Consider the following 22,003-nt stretch of genomic DNA (forward strand, 5'->3'; position numbering starts at 1 on the left):
TTCTCCCTTAGGTCCTCCATATATTACTGTAATGTCTCTGTTTTGGTTATAAAATATACAAGTAAAAATGTATGTTGGATCGTTATATTAACCCATCGGATTCACAGTCTCTGTTGTTCACAACAACAAAGAGTGGTGATAACAATGTTTCAATATTTGTCAGCTGCTCAGGACAAATATGGCTCCTTCTCATATTCAATATCAGCACAAGAAAGAATGCTTAGAATTTTCTTTGTAGAAAACAACAAACCAGAGTGCAGAACATAACACATTTTCTTTTGCTCGAGAAGCAGAAACAGACATACTCTTTCCCATAACATGAAGAAAAGACAATTTACCCTGTATCTATAAGGGGTTTTCTTCTGTATACTCAGAAATTTTTTAAGCTGTTTTGCCAGGACAACTAGAGCACCTCTCCAAACAGAGATTGCTAAATGAATGGAAGGTGACATTGTCAAAGTAGCCAGATGAAGTATGAAATGACAACAAAAATACTTTTCATCTCATCCATTCACATGTATGGTCATTTAAAAAATGATCTCTTCTCATTCAGCCAATCTACTTACTTTGAATATCTAGGTTTTCATGTGCTTGTCTTACAGATAAAAGTGACTTTTTACACCTGTTAGCCATGAAGAATAACAAAGTTGAGAATAACACAGATTCACTGCATTCTGAAATAACAAGAAAACAACTGGGAACTCAGCTGCAAACAACTGGGAGGGCTCTGCTGCCCAGATGTGACTGACGGCATCATTCAAAGGCAAGAGATGGCAGCCACGATTTGTTCTGAAAAACTTCTATTAACGGAAATGGGCAGTAAGAAGGAGGAAGAGACCAAACCTCAGAAGCAGAATCCAATGAAAACCTACAAATACTTAAAGAGTATTAATTCTTATGTTCAAAGCCTTATTTTGAATTCATAAAGAACAGATTTAGAGTAGCCTCTAAATAAATCAGGTATAATAGGAAAATTATAGAGACAATGCCCATTAAGCCATTTTTTCTTTTACCTTTCAGAGTGGAATGTACTTCATGTAATTTAGAGAAAAAGATCCTGTTACTTGTTTATTATTTACATGATTAAAACAGAGGCCAAGGACACAAAAAAAGGGCAAAGTATATGACTGTTCAAATGACAAAGTATAACAGTGAGTGTTTACAGTTAAAATGATAATTTTAAAGAGAGTAAAACAATGGAAAGACTTTTTTAGCAAAGAAATTAATTTTGAGTGTTGAAGTGACATTCCTACTGGCTAAATTGCTCTGTTTTTCTGTGCCATAGAAGCAGAGGTGTCACTGTTAATCCATGCTATTACAGCTGAAGCCTGGAGAGAATACAATACATGATGAATAGATAGTACGATTTCAATTTCCTTCTCTTTGTGGTATCTTCACTGAGCTCAGCACAGCTGTCTATAAAATAGCAAAGATGGTATTTTTCAGTATTTTGATGTTGCCTTTCATTGTAATTGTACTTGGATTCTCTTAAGCTTTCTGAAGTATTTTATTCCTGGACTCCACTTTCACTAACAGTTCAGACCTGCTAATCATAGGGATTTCAGTAATTTGACCACAGATGTGATTTTTTTTAAAAAAAAATCTTTTAAATAGGAACAAAAGTGTGTACAGGTGCTCTGACTTCGATTCACATGCTGCCATAGTTTGTGACTCAGTTAAAATCAGTAAAATGACAGGTTCAAGTTAAGCCACAGTAAGCTGCTCTTCAGACAAGATAAGTGACAAGTTTGCTGTTTTTTATGAAACTCTTCTCAAGCAGATTACCTAGACAAAAACTGAAGTTTCAAACAAATTAAAATCTAAAAAAAACCCCTTGCTTTTTATTTTAAGTCACAGCTTCCACATAAAAGTTTCTTTGGGTTGCTGTAGACGTTTCCTACTTTGTGTCCCATAAAAGCTCCTCCTCCTATCCTACTTCCCTCCAATTATTTGAGCCTGTATTTCCACAAGTTCATAGAGACCCAGTGACAGATTTTAAGACTGCACTCTTAGCAGTTACAGTGCATTAGAAACACAGGAAAACTTCTTCAAGAGTGATTAATGTGAGACGTTACAGGGAACTGTTCTTTACAAAGCAAGGTATCCATGGTTTGAAAATCTTGACTACGAAGGATCTCATCTTGGGCATTAAAAAATGAGAAGGTACAAAAGCTTTAAGTACTTATGGAAGCAAAGGCCAACAAGTTTACAGTCAGTGCACCAGTAAAGTAGAAAACATTACTGAGAGAACTGGAATGATACCAGATAGTTTATTATATTTAATAATACATTTTTTAAATGACAGGGTTTTACAGGTATTTGTTTTATTTTGCTGTCAGATACCCTCAAAGCTTTAGAGACTGCAACAGATCAGCAACTGTATTAACAACATGTTTAGACTTTTAAAAAGCTGAATACTTTATTATCTCAGAAAAGAGAGAACAAGTAGTCAAGTGGACAAAAATTCAGTAGCAGTTTTCCAGGTAACTAGTGCAATTCAATGATAAATATTCCATTTAAACATATTTGATCTAATCATCTTGATAACAGCATATATTACTCCTTACTTGGATGCTCCTTAGATATCTTGATTTTTTTTCTATAATTTCTTACTATCCTTTGAAGATAATGTAAGGTAACATCTTCAATCTTTAGATTATTAGTGGGTTTTAAGTGGTTGTATCCGAGATGTGTATTTGACTTCCCCCCCTACCATGTTTACTAATATCAGTGATTTTGGAAGAGGCAGATTAGCATCCTAATAGGTAGGAAGTAATACTGCAAAAGTTAAACCTGTCTCAATGACCGTTTGCTTACTCCTCCTCCTTTATCATGTACTACTTGATTCAGATTCAACATCTCCCTCAAGGTCAATCAGCTGTTCACATTTCCCCAGTCAAATCCCACTGTAAGAGCTATTTCTACTGAAAAAAAAAAACAAAACCAAAACCAAAAAAACGAGTCAGCAAATTTTCCTTTACTTATATACCTCAGAAATATTTACTTATTATACTTCCCAAGAAATCATTCCTTTATTTTGTGGCTGAAGGAAGACATGTCTTTATACTTGCTCTGGAAACTTGGACAGAAAAAGTTTGTGTTACTTGTTCCCTGCATTTTTTTTTTCCAAAGCCAGCTGTTACAGAAGATGACGAGCGAGAACACAAGCTATGGGACCACAGCTGACCCTCCTGGGAATTCAAGGTGAACCAATAATTGATCCTGGCTCAGGTAAGGCTCCTTACAGACATCACTTTTGACAGTTCTGTAGGTGAATTTTCACATTTGTATCAACAGCTTTGATAAAAACCAGTCATGGTGAAGTCAAAAGATCAAGCTTGTTGTAACATCTCAAGATGGCTCGCAGACCTTTATCAGGTTGATTCCTTCATTGATGTGGAGGCAGGAATATAAACGCTTCAATAATGCCAACATTTAAGATGCTTCTCCAAAGGCCGTTAGGTTAGAATAAAGAGTCGAAGATACTAATTTCATAGAATCATAGAATCACAGAGTCATTAAGGTTAGAATAGACCTCTAAGATTATTTGGTCCAACCATCAGCCCAACAGCACCATGCCTACTAAACCATGTCCTGAAGTGCCACGACTACACTTTTTTAGCAGCTCCGGGGATGGAGATCCCCCTGCTTCCCTGGGCAGCCTGTTCCAATTCTTCATCACTATTTAAGTAAGGGAATTTTTCCAATCTAAACCTCTCCTGATGCAACTTGAGCACACTTCCTCTCGCTCTGTTGCTAGTTACTTGGCAGAAACCTCAAAGGGTTTGGCTCATCCTCAAAGGACACTAAAAATATTGCAAAAAAAACCCCTTACAGGTCTCCAAAAAGCGTTCCCGGAGAAGTTTGTTTGGCAGACAAGCTGCCGCGGGAGCCGGCTGCGAGACGCGCCCCGCGGGGACGGCACCAGCCCCGCGATGGCCAAGGTCAGGGAGGTCAGCGCCAAGCCTCGGGGCTCCGCAGGGGAGCGGAGGCCACCCGGTGCCCCTCCTCGCACGGCAGGAGCACCCCCTGGGCGGCCGGAGCCCCCCCGCCCCGCGGTGACGGGGCGCACCGCCCGCCCGCCGGGTGTGGTGCGAGGCGCCGGGGCGGAGGTGACCTTGCTCCCTCCCCCGAGCCGCTCCGCGATATTTAGGGCGGCTTCGCCCTCCCGAGCGCCTCGGGCGGCGCCGGCAGAGAGAGGGGAGCGTGGCGCGGGGCAGCGGCGGCGGCGGCCCCGTCATCCCCATCCCGGAGGCGGGGCGGCGGAGCGAGCGGCGGCGGCGGCGACAGCGACAGCGGGCGGGGGGCTCGGCGATGGCTTCGTCGCAAGGGAAGAACGAGCTGCCGTTCGCCGACTGGATGGCAGCGCTGCCCGGCGGCATCCACCGCACCCCGCTCACCAACCTGGCCATCCCAGGTAGGCGCTCCGCCGCGCCCCCCCACCCCGCTCTCCCACCCCTTCGACCGGGGTCTCTGACCCGGGAACGCGGCTCCGCGGGGCGGAACGGGCGGTGCGAGGTGCTCGTCCCCCACCAAAAAACCTCGTGGCGAGCCGGGCAGGTGCGGGGCCGCCGGCGCGGTGCGAGCCGCGCGACTTCGGGTCTCGTCGCCTTCCCAAACGCGCTAATTCGCGTTGAGAAATGGCAGGTCGCGGTGCTCTGGCCGCGAACTCTTTCTTCCCCGCGCTCTTTGCCTTTTTTTTTAGTGAGATATTAACTGTAATTACATACTATGAGACTTCCACAAGATACGTGTCCGAATACAAAGCGGCGATGGGTGCGGGTGATTGCTGGTTTGAGGGAGAATGTCGTTTTGCAAGACCTTCATCAGCATCCCGTGCCCTCTGAGATGTTCAGCGGGAGCTGGTTTTCAGAGATGCTGAAGCTGTGATGTCTCCTAACCTCCTTATGAGAAATGTGCATTTCTTGCAAGTTCTCTGTGGCGGCTGCTTGTGTTGCGGTACTTTCTGTAACGCTACACAAGGAGATTCTTTTTAAGACAAAGTAATTGCAGCAGTTTCTTGCTAAAATGTATCTTCTATAGTGTTTTTTTATACACAGGTGTGGCCTTACGGGTCTCCAAATTTCTAACAGTTCTGTCAAACTGTCTAGTGTTTTACTTGTTACACTGATTTTTGCCCTTCGAATATATCCTGTGTACAATTGTGTCCCTGCAAGGCACAGGAAGACAGCAGCTGTAACTGCTCTGTCAAATCATTTTGGAATTGTAGAAGCTTTTTGTGTTAATAACTTTTCATTAACCCCCAAGCTGTGGCATGCTCTTGCAGAATACTGGCTATATTCATTTCTGATTATGTTAGCAATTCATTAGGCAATTACAGGTTAAATATTAAATTTTTTTAGAGACTTTTTCATTGTTTTGAGGGAGTCATGTTCAAAATTACTTGCTTTGAGATGCAAGAAATTGCCTTTGATACACAATCATCTTTAACTGGCTTCTTTGACTGAAGCATCATGAGGTTATTGATGCATCTATAGATGCATCTATAGACCTTTCTACTACTTTTTCAGAGCCTCTTTGTAAAACGCAGAGCAGTTTTCATTTTTTCACAGTGTTTTTCCGAGCTTTGGCAGTAACAATATAAACTTTCACACTTTGTTAACACATTTAATTGTGGGGAAGAAAAACCCAAAACCCCGAACCTACTGTTGTCTCTAAGTGGCAGTTAATCTGAGTATAAAGCAGTGGGCAAGTTCTGCAGCCTGTAAGTGCAGAGATTGATCCCTTATATTGGCAGAAGGTTTTTCTTCATGTAAGAAACATGCACACAGTCTTGCTTTTTGTGAAATTAGCTGCAAAACTTATGTGATCTGAATGGCATAGTGTCAAGACTATGATTCTATGACTCCAAGACACTTGCAGTTTGCTCTCCTGTTCTTGTAAATTGGCAAAAACCTCACCTATCTATCTATCTTACTTTTAAAATGCCAACTTTGGCACTTAGAGTCTTAGGGGGAGAGTCTTATATTTCATATGAATTTGTCCATTAGGGAGCCTCACACACAGGCTGTACGTGTTGGTGCAGTTTAATTATTGTCTTCTAACAGTAGATTTAATATTATATTCAACATACAAGTGGATTTATACAATATTAGTACAAAGACAAACATGGGATTAGTTTCATCCTTTAAGAAGATATAACCTTTAAGACATTCATAATGTTTATTTAGAAGTTTCCTCTCTTATCAACACAGATGAACATTAATGCTGTGTATGCTTAATCTTTTAACACGCAACTGCTACTCGAGTAGTTAATGCAAGTTGTGTGAAATCCAAAACCTTGTATGGCAAATCTCCATAGTTTTAACTTGTGAATTTTTAACCATTTTGGAATCTAACACTAAATTACTAGTATATTCATACAATGCTGTATCTTGTAAATAAAATTTTTACATTGCCTTTTTCCTTAGCAAAAGAAGCTAACAGTACATTATTATTTTGTTTTTTCCAGCAAGATGTAAACTTCTTTTGAAGCAGTAAGAGTTCTGCTTTTGACCTAAATTCAGGCAGATAGAACTCAGTTCTGGAGCCAGAATTCAGCTCTGGTCCAATGCTAATGCTGAAGAAAACAAATTATTAGCTTGAAAATGTTAGAATTAATTTTGCAAATGAGGGTATTGTCACTTATACAATAAAGAGGATATTTCAGTATAGTAAGGGAAAATGTTGCTATTGGAAGTAATCAATACATTTCTTATTGTTTAGGAGGAGTGCTTGGAACTGAGATGATACACTGGATTATCTTTGCATAGAAATGCATGTTCATATTGTGCTTAAAAACATGTTCAATCACACAGCTTTTTGTTGTTTTTAAATTGGTCAAGTTTCAGCTTATGGACACACAAATTTATGCTATTTATCAGCACTTATGCTTCCATAATCAGTGCTGGATTTTGTTAATATTCCAGTAAATTAAAATACTCCTTTCATTCTTTGCAGTGTAAGCCAGATATTTGTTTACCTAAGACCAGGAATCCATTAAATGAGGTAGAGATCTCTAATATAACTTGTGCTGGCTTTTTCAATCACAAACTTTTCCATTTGTATTTCTTCCAGATATGAGGATGATATGTTATACCATGAGGTTTTATTTCATGGTGCTTTCTATGTCTGCATTCTATTTCACTGCAAATGGCAGATTTTCCTGATGTGAAGGTTGCCAGTTGCGAATAATAGTATACACTCTTTGGAAATAAAATATTCTCTTAGCTTGCAGAAATATCACACATTTTTAATCTTCTATTGCTATGACACTTAGGGCAAAGAAAGGATATACAGTTAGGATTTCAGCCTGTGGTCAGTGTCTCCTGATATTTGTAAACAGCCTGTTATGTTAAACTGGCAACAGTCCAGCTAAGAAAAGAAGTGGAGGATTTTGGATTATTTTGGTTGTTGTTTTTGAGGGGTGTATCTTTTGGTGGCTGGTCAAGTGTAGTTTTGTCCAATGACTGTGCCTCTTAGACCAGGATCAGAAATAGAGGATTTTGTAGTTAATGTACGCTTATCAAACTGAAATCTTTGTGCCCCCAAGTTGAGGCTAGAAGGTGAGGTGCAGAGAATCTATGTATTATGCTGTGTAAATTGTCCTCTTAACCAGAGCTGAGATTACAAGCTATGTGCAATGTTGTAAAATAGACATCAGTAGGCAGCAGTTCCTTATGAACTGACCCACATACTGATCAATTAACTTTACCTTACTGACTATCTGTTAATATGTATCTAGTTTTATGTCAATCTGAGTTTTTAGCCAAATAATATGTATAATACATGTTACCTTTTCCCGTGATGCTAATATTCCAAGCTTCTGGGAAGACTGTAAAGATAATTTGTGATGGGGAAAAGTATTTTCTTCCCCAAGTATCTTATCCCTTCTCCAAAACCGGTGCTAGCCTAGGATCTACCATATAAGCAATCCTGATGTGTGCTATGGACATGCCTGTCCTTTGTATAGTGTAGACAAAATCTTTTAAATGAACTTGAGACCCAAAATGTCCCTTGAGTGCATAATTTTGAGAGTTGTGACTCTTCGGGCTTCGTTTCTTAGGAGGGCTTTCTGGCTTCTTTGGGCAAGTAAAACCTTTGGCCTCAACATGTACTTTTGTCACCAGAGGACTGACCATGAGTAATACAATTCTCAGTGAAAATTATTTTCACAGTGATATCAGCTTAGCAGCTCTGTTTTCTTAATGTGGTTCCTTAAGAGGATTGTGCAGGACACAACTGATTTCTTTTCTTTCTTAGATATTTTTGTGTGTTTGTGTTTTGACCGATCAAGTTCTTTGTCTGTCAGCCAGAAAGCCGTTACCAGATGCAGTAAAGCTAAAGTTGTCTCACTTTAAATAAGAAGCTGTTGGCAGGTGGAACTTTGTTACACTACACATCTTTAGAAACAGGATCCAAGACTTGAAATTTCTATTTCTAACTCCACCAACATCATCATCATACTTTGAAGAGAAAGCAAGACCTCGTAGACAATTAGTTTATGGGAAAGGGAAGATGTCTGTCAAAGATATATCAAGAGGTGGGAGATGGTATGGGAAGGCTTTGGAAAAGCACGCATGATATTATAGCTGGAATACTTTAGCCATTTTGTGAGTGACAGCTCTGTTTCAAATTACATTTTAAATTCCCGTCTCTTGTTGCTATGCCTTGCAAATGTTCAAGTGATTTCTTCTTGGGCAGACACTTTCATTCTCAGCCCTATGGGGAAATGATTTCATTTTAAAAATGGCTAGAAATAATCCTTCTTGGTTATGTAGATACAGAACATTTTCACTGTTTAAATATTGTTAGGGAGCTTTTTAATTTTGAGCTTGAATAGCTGATAAATTGGATGTTTTTTGACTGAAAAGTAATAATTGTTTTTGGGAAGCACTTGGGACCTGTTTAATCCTTGTCTGTCCACTAGTAGTCAACAGTGTACTTCTGCCTCACTTGCCAGGGTCTGATTCTATACTAATTAGCTCTGCCTAGAACTGTAAACAGATAATGCAGGTACAGTTACAATTAAACATATAACACAAATTGGTTATTAGCTTTTGACATGCACATAAGGATCTTGAAGGAGTGTTTCATTTTCCAGTGCGCCTTTCAGTGTTCTTCTACCTGAAATAAGTAGACATATAAACATATTCTAACTAACACATTTTCAAAGTGAAGGTCTTCCTGACCCTCATAACTATTTTAAGATAGCTCTCTTCTTCCTTGTTGATGGTCTTCTTTCACATAACTTTTCTCCACAAAGCAGTCTTTTACTGGTTCTGCACATGCTGACATGTAATTTCCAACCCTTTCGAAAATATTTGTGTGATAAAATTTCATGTGGTATTCACCTTTAATTTCCCTGCCATGATGTGTTTCTGGCATGAACAGAATTAAGCCATTTGGTTCCTCTTACTACCATAAAAATCAAATGGTTCAAGCCCTTCAGTTACTTGCCCATCTGCTACAAGACATAGTTCTCAACCACTTTTGTTTGGTTTCCCAACAGGAGCTATTTATTTAATCCAACAATCTCAATCCACTCTGTCTCCTGTGTCTTAGTTCCAGCAGAGCTGGCTTCCTCTTTGACCTGCCTTGCATCCTGCTACCATGGCAGGTGCAATGGAGGGACCAGCTTTACTGCCATCTGGAATTATTCCTCTCTTTCCGCCTCACTGAATTTCTGTTTCATTTCATCTCTTGGCCGAAAACTTGGTAACTGTTCTGTGTATCCAAACTGCTCTTACCTTCTGACAATTTTTGACTTTGATATGTGTTTGTTTGTTAGCTTTCTATAGTTCTTATTGTAGCGTAACTTTCATGATGTCTTTCACACAGAATTATGCATGCTTTAAAGGTGATCGGACACATGCAACTATGCAAGTAATTGAACATGGAGATAGTAGACAAAGCTATGGAAACTAAGCTCCATAAGAGGGCTGTGCAATCCCTTCTACTGCTTTGCATAGAAATATTAATTAAAATTTTAGCTGGTTGATTTGAAATTGATTGTAAATTTAATAAATACTTTTCAGATTTAGTAAACAGATTTGTTTTTAACAGCTCTACTCTTGAAAGAGCTACCAGTTCTCTGGAGAATAACCTCCATGACCATCTTGTTCTTTCTTTAAAGTAAGTACAAATTATAGGAGATAATTCATGAACATATTTGCTTGTGCAATCCTTACATTAAAGCTCACATGGCACTGCAGAGAATATGATTTGGAAGAAACATTGTTCAAAACCCGAATGTCTGGATTTTAATCTAAACTTTTGCTAAGCTGAATGACTTTTCATTTGACCTACTCTAGCATACCTTGGTTTAATCATGTATTTTCCGTTATTTTGAACACAATTTCATGGTATCAGCTAATAACTGCACAGGAATACTGAAATGCTGGGGTATTTCATGGTAAACAAATGCAATAAAAATTCTTTTCCCTTTTCAAGTAGCCTGCCAGAAATGGGTGTCACTAGTGATTTCTTCTGGGGGATTTCAGTGATGAATAGGTTGTGTGCTTATTTTCATGTATTTATGCTTCTGATAGAAAACTGTACCGGTGCTGCATATGTTTGCACAGCTAGACCACTTGAGGCCATATTTCACTTTTTTATTTTAAGGGTCCAGTTTTCTTGTTGGATATAGATAAGTACCAAATAAATAATTTGTGCTAATAAGTGGTTGGTTATCCTGGAGTTCTGAAATTATTGTTGTTAGCTGTTATTCCATGTAGCCAAAAGAAAATTCAAATTGCAGTTTATAATACCAATAGTAACCTTCCTCATTCTGCCATCTGTTCAAAATGCTTGAGACACTTTCAAGGTCTTTCATACCTCATAGGTTGGTGCCTGGTAGATAGGGACTGAAATGCGCTGGGTGGTGCCAGGTCCCTTGGAAGCTGTAGGTCCTTGGTTTTCTGTTATCTTAGGTCCAAGTAAACAAGGAGAATCTTCACTGTGTGACGTTTCTACCATAGCAAAATATCATAGCCACTTAAAAGTTGTTTTTCCTCAGATGAAGTGGAATGTTTTCTCTGGAAATATAGATTTGGTCTTTCTGTCTGCTTTAAAACCATCTCACAGTTTTCACTATGATCTAATTTAAAACAAATCACTAGAACAATTTTCAGATGCTTTGCCACTTTTTAAAAATCATCTCTGTTTGTATTAAATTTACCTAATCTTATCTGGTTAGCTTGCATACTTCATGTTTAAACACATCATTTTAGCATTTCAACTATAAAACAAAAATTGCAGAATAGCTAGAAAAAGAGAGGATGGATTTTCTTAGTTGTGGTTCCAGGCTCAGCTCCTCTCTTAAGTGTGTGACACTTAAGATATTTCGGGTGATTGAAAGTGTATGACATGCTGCTATGAAGGCAAAAACCTATCCATGAAGTTCATTTGAATATAAATTTTGCTTGTCATTTTATAAAGCCAGGATAAAGGGCATAGAACTAATCTGGCCTTTAAAGAAATGGTAAGGGTTTTTTTAATTTTTTTTTCTTACAAAACAAACCCTAGCGAGATGAGTAGCATACTTCATGCTTTGCCTCATTGGCATGCTTTCATCCACAACGTATTTGTGTATTGATAGATTTAAAAAAAAAAATCCTCTTAAACATTTGACATGCATTTATACTTCAGCAGCCATGCAACTTATTTTTATAACTACGAAAGGTTGCTAAATTGGGATGTAAGCGAGAGTAGGAAAAATGTACAATATGAGTTGTGTAGTGCTCTGCAATCACAGTATTGTCTTAGGGCTTCCAAGAGTATTAGTTGTTTTTGCTGTATCCATTTATAAAACTTTGTATTCTTCCAAAAATGCATGCCTCCAACTAGTCTGGATGTTCACACCAAAGCTAAATAATAACTTGTTTGTACATCTTATTGAACCAGTATGTGACTAGTACTGTCATCTTATATGTCACACTGATGCCTGCCATTGAAAGGTAGAAGAGAAGCAGAGAAGTTTTAGTCGTTTCCGTTATCTGTGAGGCTGCTGTCTGATCTCTTGAAAGCTGCTAGAAATCTCTGTGGTGTTTTTGGTGGGTTTTTTTTGGGGGGGGGAGGGAGAGGGGAGATGTTTCTTTTTTTTTTTTGGTAGACTGGGGCTGGTAATATCAACAAGATCACTGATACTATGGCTGGCTTTGTTCTTGGGAGGAGAGCTGGGTTAGGAAGTATGCTCCATGGGCTAAGGAACAAGTCACGGACCCCTAGACAGTTCTTCGGGAGAAAGGCTGTTGGTTTGGTTTGCACTGTAAAGCTCACACAAGCTTTTGGTGAAGTTCTGCTCTCCAGCAATGTGAATTCCACCCAGAAGTTGCATTGTCAGCAGAGGAGAAGTCTGAGTAGGTACTGAACCTACTTACTAACTCAGGAGTCTAGCCATGTTTGCTATTTTAAGGTTAGTCTTATTTCTTTCTGCTGAAGCCCTTACATTTTGCAAGACTTCTAATTTTGTAGATCATTTTCACAAATACTATTTCAGAAGCCATACAAGCCAGTGAGGTAGCATTCCTTATATATCGTGTCTTGTTCCTACCATGTGATCCAAAGACGTGAAGCTTTTGCATTGGTTCCCTCAAACTTGGAAGGGTTCTGTTTTCACATCTCAAAATTTACTTATCAGTGTCTGATGAACAGATCAGGACATTGCTTTGAAGCTACTGGAGAAGACATCTGCCTGTTGCTTTTCACATTGCTTGAAAGCAATGAGGACTACAGTGGCAGTCTGTTTTGCACTGCGGTAGGAACGTATCATTAGTCAGTGCACTGGGGTAACCTGGGACAGGATGAAGGTGTTTTTGAAGAGAAATTAGAATGATTTGGGTTGGAAGGGACCTTAAAGATCATCCAGTTCCACCTCCTCCCCTGCCATGGGCAGCCAGTTATCCTCAGTCCCCAGTTTTCCTCAGGCACAAGAAAAGGGAAAGAAGGCGTTGGTTGAAAGTTCTCCTGGCAGCAAAGATCTGACTTAGACATCGTCTGCATTTGTCTTGATACCCTCAGTGTACTAAAAAAAGGGCTTTGAGGGAGTTGTGTTGTTGGATCCTCAGAACCTCTTCTCAGCAGGTGTGCGCTGGAATTGGCTGTGCTTGCTGCTCGTGTGTAGTGGATCTCAGAGTATGCCACAGGAGTCAGCAGTGTATTTTTTCTGGTTAAAAAACTGCATGTCTAAATTTAGGACTACTCAGGAATTCTGTGCTTCAGTCAGTGCTTGTGGGTTGTCTCAAAAGAGTTCTGTTTGGGATGAGACCATGTATTTTAACCTTCTAGTCATGCTTCAAGGCTTATCTAGTCATGCAGGCTTTTGCTGTGAGAGGGAGCTGGACTCAGCTGTTAGCCAAGTGTTATTTAGCGCACATGCCTGATGTGTTTTTTGTGAAACCTTTTGTAAGTTGACAGTAAATAAGGAGAAGTCAAGCCAGCTTCAATAATTTTTGGATGTAGCTGTCTTATTGGGGAAACAAGGCAGGGGATACTGTGAAGGACATGAGCATTGCATGTACAGATAAGCGCACTTACTTTTAATGAGCAAGAAGCACAAATCGCTTTAGAAATCACAGTGTGGAATATGGAAAAAACTGGCATTCCTAAGATCAGTTTTAAGGAACTGGCTGTCAATGAGGGATGCTCTTCTGGCTGGAAATGATGTGACTAGGAACTGATACAATCAGATCTTGACTTTTCTGAGAGCTTGGGATGGTGAATTGGTAGAGAAACGGTTTGCTTTTGTGCTGTTAGGTGTTTGGCCCTGTTTTGTCTTCCTGCTCTAGAGGGGTCAGAACAAGTCATGAAAAGGTTGGCTGATCTGATACACCTTAGGACTTAATTTTGGTTTGGCAAGTGCAATTCTGGTTTGAAAGTTTTCCTCCTACACTACAGAATTCTTAGTTTCTTTTGAGGCTGCATCCTTTACAAAAAGCGAGTAGTCTCTGCTATCGGTTAGTGATTTCAGTTTTGTAGGAAAGCCCTGTTGGTACATGAACAAATAAATGTAATGAGGATTAAACTGAGCCAGGGCTACACAGTGTGTGCGATGTGAAGGTGGAGATCTAAGGCTGGGTAAAGAGAACTGCAGTGCTGAAGATGATCAAAGGTGTAGTTAGCTTAGTGTCTTGGCTCTAGCATTTCCTCTGGCCTGTGTCAGGGACAAGGCTTGAAGGACAAAGTGAGAGTAAAGGGATATTACCCCAGACACACACCCCTTCACTCTTCCAGCCGGTGGATGAGCCAAAAGGCTGCATGCAAACTAGTATGTTGTATAACCCCTGGTGAACTGTTTTTCTAGCATTTTTCAAGGGGCATCCATGTCCCTTAGGCTGTAAATGAGGCTAGATTAGAGACTTTCCACATTCTCCTTGGTTGCTAGATAGTGCGAGGTTTGTATGGGCATGAGGAAAAGGCATAAGAGCGTTTGACACTGTTTGGTCAGTAATGGGAGAACTTGACAGGGACAAGTGTGGGTCCTTGCTTCTGGGATTGCATAGGTTTTTGACACTGGATAGATGCTGGATAAAGCCACAAAAGCTACTAGGAACAGCAGCTGCAGTCTGAACACGTTCCCAGCCAAGCATGGGTGTTGATCTTGTTTGTGGTCTACAGGGGCCTATGAATCTCCCCCACTGTTGCGGAGATGTAGAGGGATGGCTGGCAGTTGTCCTCTTTCTCCCAGTGCTCAGTAGTTTCTGGCTATTTGCAATCTGTATAAATCAATGTTTCCCTTCTCTGGAGGAAGAATATATCCATCTGAATCACTTACCTTGTGCCACTTACCCTAGAGGAACTAACACTTGTGGTGGCCTCTTTCCAGCCCAGACTGCTTCTCAAGTAAGTCTTCAGGCAACAGTAGGTCACAAGTGTAATTTTCAGGACCGGATTTTATCTTTCTTTGGCATTACTTCCCCAGATGTGCCAGGAAAGATAAAGTTTCTTAATCTTAAAACCATCTTTCTAGGCTGTGAATTTGCTTGAATTTTATCAGAGAGAGGGAAGATGATGGTGTTCTGTTGTCATTTTAAGGTTTTAATAACAGGTGTTTTCATTTTTCAAGCAGTATTCAGAAGTGCCAATAAACAGACTTGATGCCTTGAAAACAACTTCTCTGAATCAAGTGAAAAATGTTGCCCTTTCCTTTCAAAAATTGCTATTGTCTAAAAGTGCATGCTTTTTATGCAACACTGAAGCCAAGAAGTTAAATGTAATCTCTTTTACATCGTCTTTTAATTCAGGAATCATTTCAACTCAGTTTTAAGTGTGGGATACAGGCCAAAAATACCTCATTAGTAAATACATAAAGCCTGTAGAAATGTGGAGCCGTACTCTTCTAATATGGAAACTGCATTTTAAAGTAAGTGTGGAGAGGCTAGTGATTGCGTCTCTCTGTCTCAGGGAATTATTTGTAAGGACTGTTTTAATCTAGGAGGCAAAGTAGTGTGTTTTGAAAACTGCCACAAACTTATGCACAAACTAGGAAAGAGGATGGAATGAGGGAAGAAAACATAATGCTTGATGTAAGCTTCTTTGAGTTCAGCCCAGTTTGCAGTTAAGTTTGGGTAGTGGGTGTTTTGTGGGTTTTTTGTTTGGTTTGGGGTTGTTTTTTTCTTGTTTTTTTTTTTTTTTTCTGTTGGTTGGTTTTCAGTGTTCTATTGGCTAATAGAATTCTACAGCTTCCAGGAGAAATTTTTTACATTGGTCTGTCCAGGCCTGGTTTTCTACTGCCTTTTACCATGTGTAAATGCAGATCTGTATGAATTATCACTAAAACAGAGCAGTAACTCTGCATTTTTTGTTTGTGCACCATGCAGTATGGAACTGAGTCTATCTTGGTTAGCTCTTGATGGATAAATTACTCTAAGCAGCTAAAGAAAGCAATACTGATGGGCTTAAATATGGTGGTCTAAAATAACCAATGCAACTCATTTGTCAGAAGGATGAGTACAAGCTTATGGTGCTTCCACTCCTTAAGCAAACCAGTATTAAATAGCATGTGAATGAAAAAATAATGTCTTCAAAGTGGACAAAAAATCAAAAGCTTTACATTTCGGCCTTATCAAAAAATTCCATTATCTCTGATTATGATCTAATCATAAATTAGGGAACAAATAGAGAAAAGCAGAACTTGGGATTTTTCCTATTGCATTAAGTCAACTGACAGACGCATTGATGACTAATAGTGCTAGATCAGGCCCTTAGTTTGTTACTGTTCTGAGTTAAGGAGCATGAAAAAGAGGAAGAAATAGCATATAATCTAATCTTTTTTGAGACAGTGTGCTACTGAAATACCACTAGGTACTATTTTAGTTTTGATCTGCATTGTAATGGTACTGGATTGAGGTGGTCTTTCACAGATTTGCCCTTTTAAACTGTAAAGCTGGTAAAATACAAAGGCTTTCAAATGTATTAGTGTTTATTTACAATAATATGTTGTAACGTCTAGGCAGGAATATTTTAAAAACAAGCTAGCTGATTTTCAAAGTCTTTAACACATCTTTTAAGATGTTCATATAATTGAAGCCTGGAGAAATCTTGGGACAAGTTACTGTTATAATTTCTGGATTTTGTTTGCCAGTCCAAAACCATCAGTCTGTTCCTGGAATTACTATGGAATCGAGATACATGTAGAAACAGAAAATATTCCCAAAGAAAGGACTGCAGAATGTCGCAGACTCACTAGGTTGCAAAAGACTCCCAGGATCATCGAGTCCAACCATTCCTATCAACCATTAAACCATGCCCCTCAGTACCTCATCCACCTGTCTTTTAAACACCTCCAGGGATGAGGACTCAACCACCTCCCTGGGCAGCCTGTTCCAGTGCCCAATGACCCTTTCCATAAAAACTTTTTTTCTAATGTCCAGCCTGAACCTCCCCAGCCACAGGCTCGAGGCCAGTGCCCCTTGTCCTATTCCCTATCACTTGGGAAAAGAGGTCAGCACCTTCCTCTCTACAACCTCCTTTCAGGTACTTGTAGAGAGCAATGAGGTCTCCCCTCAGCCTCCTCTTCTCCAGGCTAAACAACCCCAGCTCTCTCAGCTGTTCCTCATAAGACCTGTTCTCCAGCCCCCTCACCAGCTTTGTTGCTCTTCTGTGGACTCGCTCCAGAGCCTCAACATCCTTCTTGTGGTGAGGGGCCCAGAACTGAACACAGGATTCAAGGTGCAGTCTCACCAGTGCTGAGTACAGAGGGAGAATAACCTCCCTGGACCTGCTGGTCACGCTGTTTCTGATACAAGCCAAGATGCCATTGGCTTTCTTGGCCACCTGGGCCACTGCTGGCTCATGTTCAGTCGCTGTCAACCAACACGCCCAGGTCCCTCTCCTCCAGGCAGCTTTCTAGACAGACTTCTGGTCTGCAGCACTGCATGGGGTTGTTGTGCCCCAAGTGCAGGACCCGGCATTTGGCCTTGTTAAACCTCATGCCATTGGTCTCAGCCCAGTGGTCCAGCCTGTCCAGATCCCTTTGCAGAGCCTCCCGACCCTCCAGCAGATCGACACTTCCACCCAGCTTAGTGTCATCCACAAACTTGCTAAGGGTGCACTTGATGCCTTCATCCAGGTCATTGATAAAGACATTGAAGAGGGCTGGACCCAGCACTGAGTCCTGGGGACACCACTTGTCACTGGCTTCCAGCTGGCGTAAACTCCATTTCCCACCACTCTCTGGGCCCGGCCATCCAACTAGTTTTCCACCCAGGAGAGCGTTCGCCTGTCCAGCCTGTCCAGAGGCTGACAGTTTCCTAAGCAGAATGCTGTGAGAAACTGTGTCAAAGGCTTTACTGAAGTCCAGGAAGACACATCCACAGCTTCCCCTCATCCAGCAGCCGAGTCACTTTCTCATAGAAGGCGATCAGGTTAGTCTGGCAAGACCTGCCTTTCATGAACCCATGTTGACCGGGCCTGATCACCCGGTTCTCTTGCATGTGCTTCATGATAGCACTCAAGATCACCTGTTCCATGACTTTCCCTGGCACTGAGGTCAGACTGACAGGCCTGTAGTTCCCTGGGTCCTCTCTCTGAGATGTCCACAGTGTATTTGAGGCCGCATATAGTTGTTTAATGACTTCTTTTTCTGAAGACCTACTGTAAGGCTCTTCAAGTTTCTTTTGAACAGCTTATTACAAAAGACAAATTCTCTTGCTTTAGTCTCTGACTGTGGCTGGATTTTCATGTGATAATACTAACTGTTAAAAATAAGTAGTTTAAGTAATAACTGAGGTGTGAGGAGAGAGCAGAAGAGCAGGAGTCAGAAACACTGTGTGGATTTGTGTATCATATTAAAGGTAAGGATCTGTGGATGTTTTTTAATGACTGGACTGGATGCTGACAAGCAGTAGATACGGAGATAGGATCATGGAATCATAGACAATCTCAACCTGGGAGGGACCCATAAGGGTCATAATGTCCAATTCCCCTCCTCTCAAGACCATCTGAAACTAAACCATATGACAAAGAGCATGGCCAGGATATTCCTTGAAGTCTGACAGGCCTGATGCCGTGACTGCTTCCTTGGGTAGCGACTGGCCACACTCTCAGTGAAGAACCCTTTCCTAATGTCCATTCTGAACTTCTCCTGATACAGCTTCATTCCATTTCCTCACCAGAGAGAGAAGATCACCACGTCCGTGCTTCCACTGTGTCCCAAATGTTATATAGGTATCACTTATGAGAACTTAAGTTCATGCTTCCTTTTTTATATTGGTGTCAAACCATGTATTCAGCTGTTTTAACTAGTGAAATCTCAGTGAACCAAGCTTAAAAGGGTCTGAGGTTCTTCAGACATTCCAGTGCAAAGTGACCAGTCTGGGTGATGTTGATATTAGCTCAGCCAAAGTGTGCAGCAGTCAAAGAAGCATCTCTGTATCAATGTGTAAAAATACTCATGGTTGGTAGTATAGCTGATCAAGGACAGGGCTCCTGACTTCTGTCTTTTGCTCCTGCCTCCAGAGGGAGGTGAGAGATCAGGTTCAGTAAAGTGAACAGAGAGCTGAAGACATCTACCGAAAGCTTGTTAAAAGAAAGAGTCAGAGCATGGGAAGTGTGTGCATCATGTAACCATCTCCATAGCCTCTGTATTAAACACAGCCTTTAAAGGCCTCATATTTTTTATTATGACAGGATGTTTTCTGCGTTTCATGGACTGGAAAACTAAATGGCTTGCTTAAAATGGGAGAGGCTGAGACAGTATTTGGAAGTGAACATGAGTTTTATAGATCTTCATTTAGTGACAACCTTTGAACCATGCTGTTTCTTAAACAGTACTGTAATTTAAAATGTATGTATTCTGCTCTGACAGTAAATTACTGTGTCACGTAATAGAGAACAAAGAGGATGTCCAAAGCTTCTCATGACAGCTAACACATCAGGTTTTGATGTGTAGTATGTGAGGCTTCTGTGGTTTGCAATTTGTCATACCAGTGAGGAAAGGCAACGTTTCCCACAGGACAGCAACACAAGTCATCAGAGGGTGTGAGGCATACTGAGCACTAGATTGTATTGCCTGCCCCTGAGGTGGTTTCTGAAGAGAAGGGCCATTCAGAGATGAGGCTAGATCTTAAGCAACTGTGGCAGACCCCCACAGATTAGAGGGTGTACTTCAGGAGATGAGGTTTCTGGCCTAATTTGAAAAGCAAAGGAAGTATTATAGCAATCTCTGCTAAAAGTGAGACTTGCAAGGTTTACAGAGAAAAAGCTGATCAGTTAGGAGTATATTCTCTGTTACATTAAGGGTTGCGTATGCCATCCATCAGTGTGATGAGCAAATAATGCCTCACTGTTTCACTGTATGTTTCCTGGTGTCATCCAGCAGCACTTCCTCACCTTTCAGTAGGTGTACCATAGACCCCTGGTTTTATCTGCATCCTTCAGTCATCTGTGCAAAAACCCAGTGTGGGGGTTGTTTCCCAAAGTGAAGATTGTTGAGCAAGTTGCTCACTTCCATGTGGCAGGATAGGGTAGAAAATCGGGGTAAAAATATGAGAGAACTTGTGGATTGAGATAAAGACAATTTAAGTAAAGCAAAACAAAACATTTATTCACTACTTCCCATTGGCAGGCAGGTGTTCTGCAGTCTGCAGGAAAGGAAGGCTTTATCATGTGTAACAGGTACCTGCAAAGACAAGCGCCATAACTCCTTCTCTCTTTATATGCTGAGCATGATGTTGTATGGTATGGAATATCCCTTTGGGCAGCTGGAGTCATCTGTGCCAGCTGTCTCTCAACTCCTTGTGCACCCTCAGCCTTGCTGCTGTTTCAGCACTGCTTCGCAGTAATGCAAAACATCTCTGCATTATCAACACTGGTTTTGGCACAAATCTGAAACACAGCCACATACTAACTACTATAAAGAAAATTAACTCTGTCTTACTCAAAATCAGTACAACCATTTATTACCATAGTCTTTAATATTTGCCACTGGGAAGTGGGACAAGGTGTGAGCACTTGGAAGCCTCCTCTAGCGCTGTCTGAGAGCTTGAAGGCACCAGTAGTTTTATCCCTTCACCCAAAATCATGCGAGAGAGAATATAGTAAGTTAGAATGTGAATAAATATGCTGAAGACTGGAGGGATGAGGATAAGCTATTTAGGTTACTATCCTGAATCCCTGCCAGTGGATTAGGGAGTGAGCACTGCCAGATATAGCTCCATCTTTTTGCAAAGAGTTGGTTCAGGAAGCATATAGAGCACAGCTCATGAGTGGTTTGCTGACTGATACTGCTTCTAGGACTTGAGCAGAAGTGAGGGAAAATGTATGCTCAGAAAGAGGGGATGCAGGCTGTTATTGAGAAAATAGGTGAAATTTACAGTGATAAAAACCACATTTTACTGCTACATAAAAGGATATAACCTGGCACATCACCAGCTGCTAAGTTCGTTTGTGGGCTCTGAAAAGACTGCTTTACTTCTGTTGTTCTTACATATGTTCTGAAAATACGTATTGCTGCTATATCTGTATCTACTAAATTTTGTCCTCAGGACTTCTGCTTGAAAAGGACTGTCTGTATACCATTGCAGCCCAGGCCTTACTTTAAAAAACATGGAAGTAATAGAATTTGCTGTGGAGAAGTTCAATTATAACAAATGGTAAACTATATAGGAAAATGGTCTCTGTGAGCTCCTAGCAGAATGGGGCTGTGTTCTGACAGTTCAGGGCTGAGATAAAGCTGATTTTCAGTATTGAAATATTCCACAAGTGCCAAGATAGGATATTTAAAGTGAAAACTGTTGATGGAGGATTTTTTTTATAGCTGCCAAATTTAAATGAGGATGCAGAATTGCTGAGGGCCTCAAATGATGTTTGCCAGTGGCCTATGCCTGCTGTTGCGTGCTTCTTGCTGTTTCCCTTGACGGTAAATTTATGCTATGTTTAGAGAAGTAAGCTTCAAGTAGCTAACTAATGTCTTTGGCAAAACTGCAAATTAAAACTTGTTTGTTGTTGTCCTGTTGTGCTTGATGCTTGTTTAAGAAAAAATCATATAACCTTGGTAGTAGTGTTTTCATGCAATCAATCTTAAAAGGCCTTAAGGTGAAGGCAGCATTGAATTGGCAAAACTGGGTTCTAAGCAGGGTATTAATTCATTGCTGCAGTGGCTGGGTCCTGTTTTATTTAATATTTTTCATTATTGACCTAGACATGGAAATACGTGAGTAATAATGATTGGAAAGAAGTACATGAGGCAGTAGTCCATGTTGCACCATACTGAAATGAACTTCATTTGGATAAAATAAACTAATAGGCTGGGGCTGAACTGCAGAATTATTTGAAAGGCAGTTGGTCTTTCAGAAGAAGGATTTAAAACCTATCTGGTAGCTACCTGGGGGGCAGTGGTGGCTAGGATTTTGATATGTGAGGGAGCAAGGAATAAATAGCCACTGCAGGCTTTGCCTGCATGCTCAGACGCGTGTAGACAGTATGTAGCATGTGGAGGTGGTAGTGTGGTGTGGCCACAAATAAGGCATGGTACTCACTGTTTCTAGAAATATAGACAGAAATG

The 22,003-nt window shown here is 40.6% G+C and overlaps 1 protein-coding gene across 1 annotated transcript in view; it reads left to right on the top strand.

Moving 5' to 3' along the window:
- The first annotated feature begins 4,310 nt into the window (after positions 1-4,310).
- PLCXD3 (phosphatidylinositol specific phospholipase C X domain containing 3) overlaps positions 4,311-22,003 on the top strand; it is a 93,147-nt gene continuing 75,454 nt past the window's right edge. Inside the window, exon 1 of the mRNA XM_069880127.1 lies at positions 4,311-4,417. Within this exon, the coding sequence (XP_069736228.1) occupies positions 4,315-4,417 (103 nt within the window). The 5' untranslated portion in view covers positions 4,311-4,314. The remainder of the gene's footprint in view (positions 4,418-22,003) is intronic.

This window comes from Phaenicophaeus curvirostris, chromosome Z, assembly GCF_032191515.1.
Source record: "Phaenicophaeus curvirostris isolate KB17595 chromosome Z, BPBGC_Pcur_1.0, whole genome shotgun sequence".
In the NCBI taxonomy this organism is placed as follows: domain Eukaryota; kingdom Metazoa; phylum Chordata; class Aves; order Cuculiformes; family Cuculidae; genus Phaenicophaeus; species Phaenicophaeus curvirostris.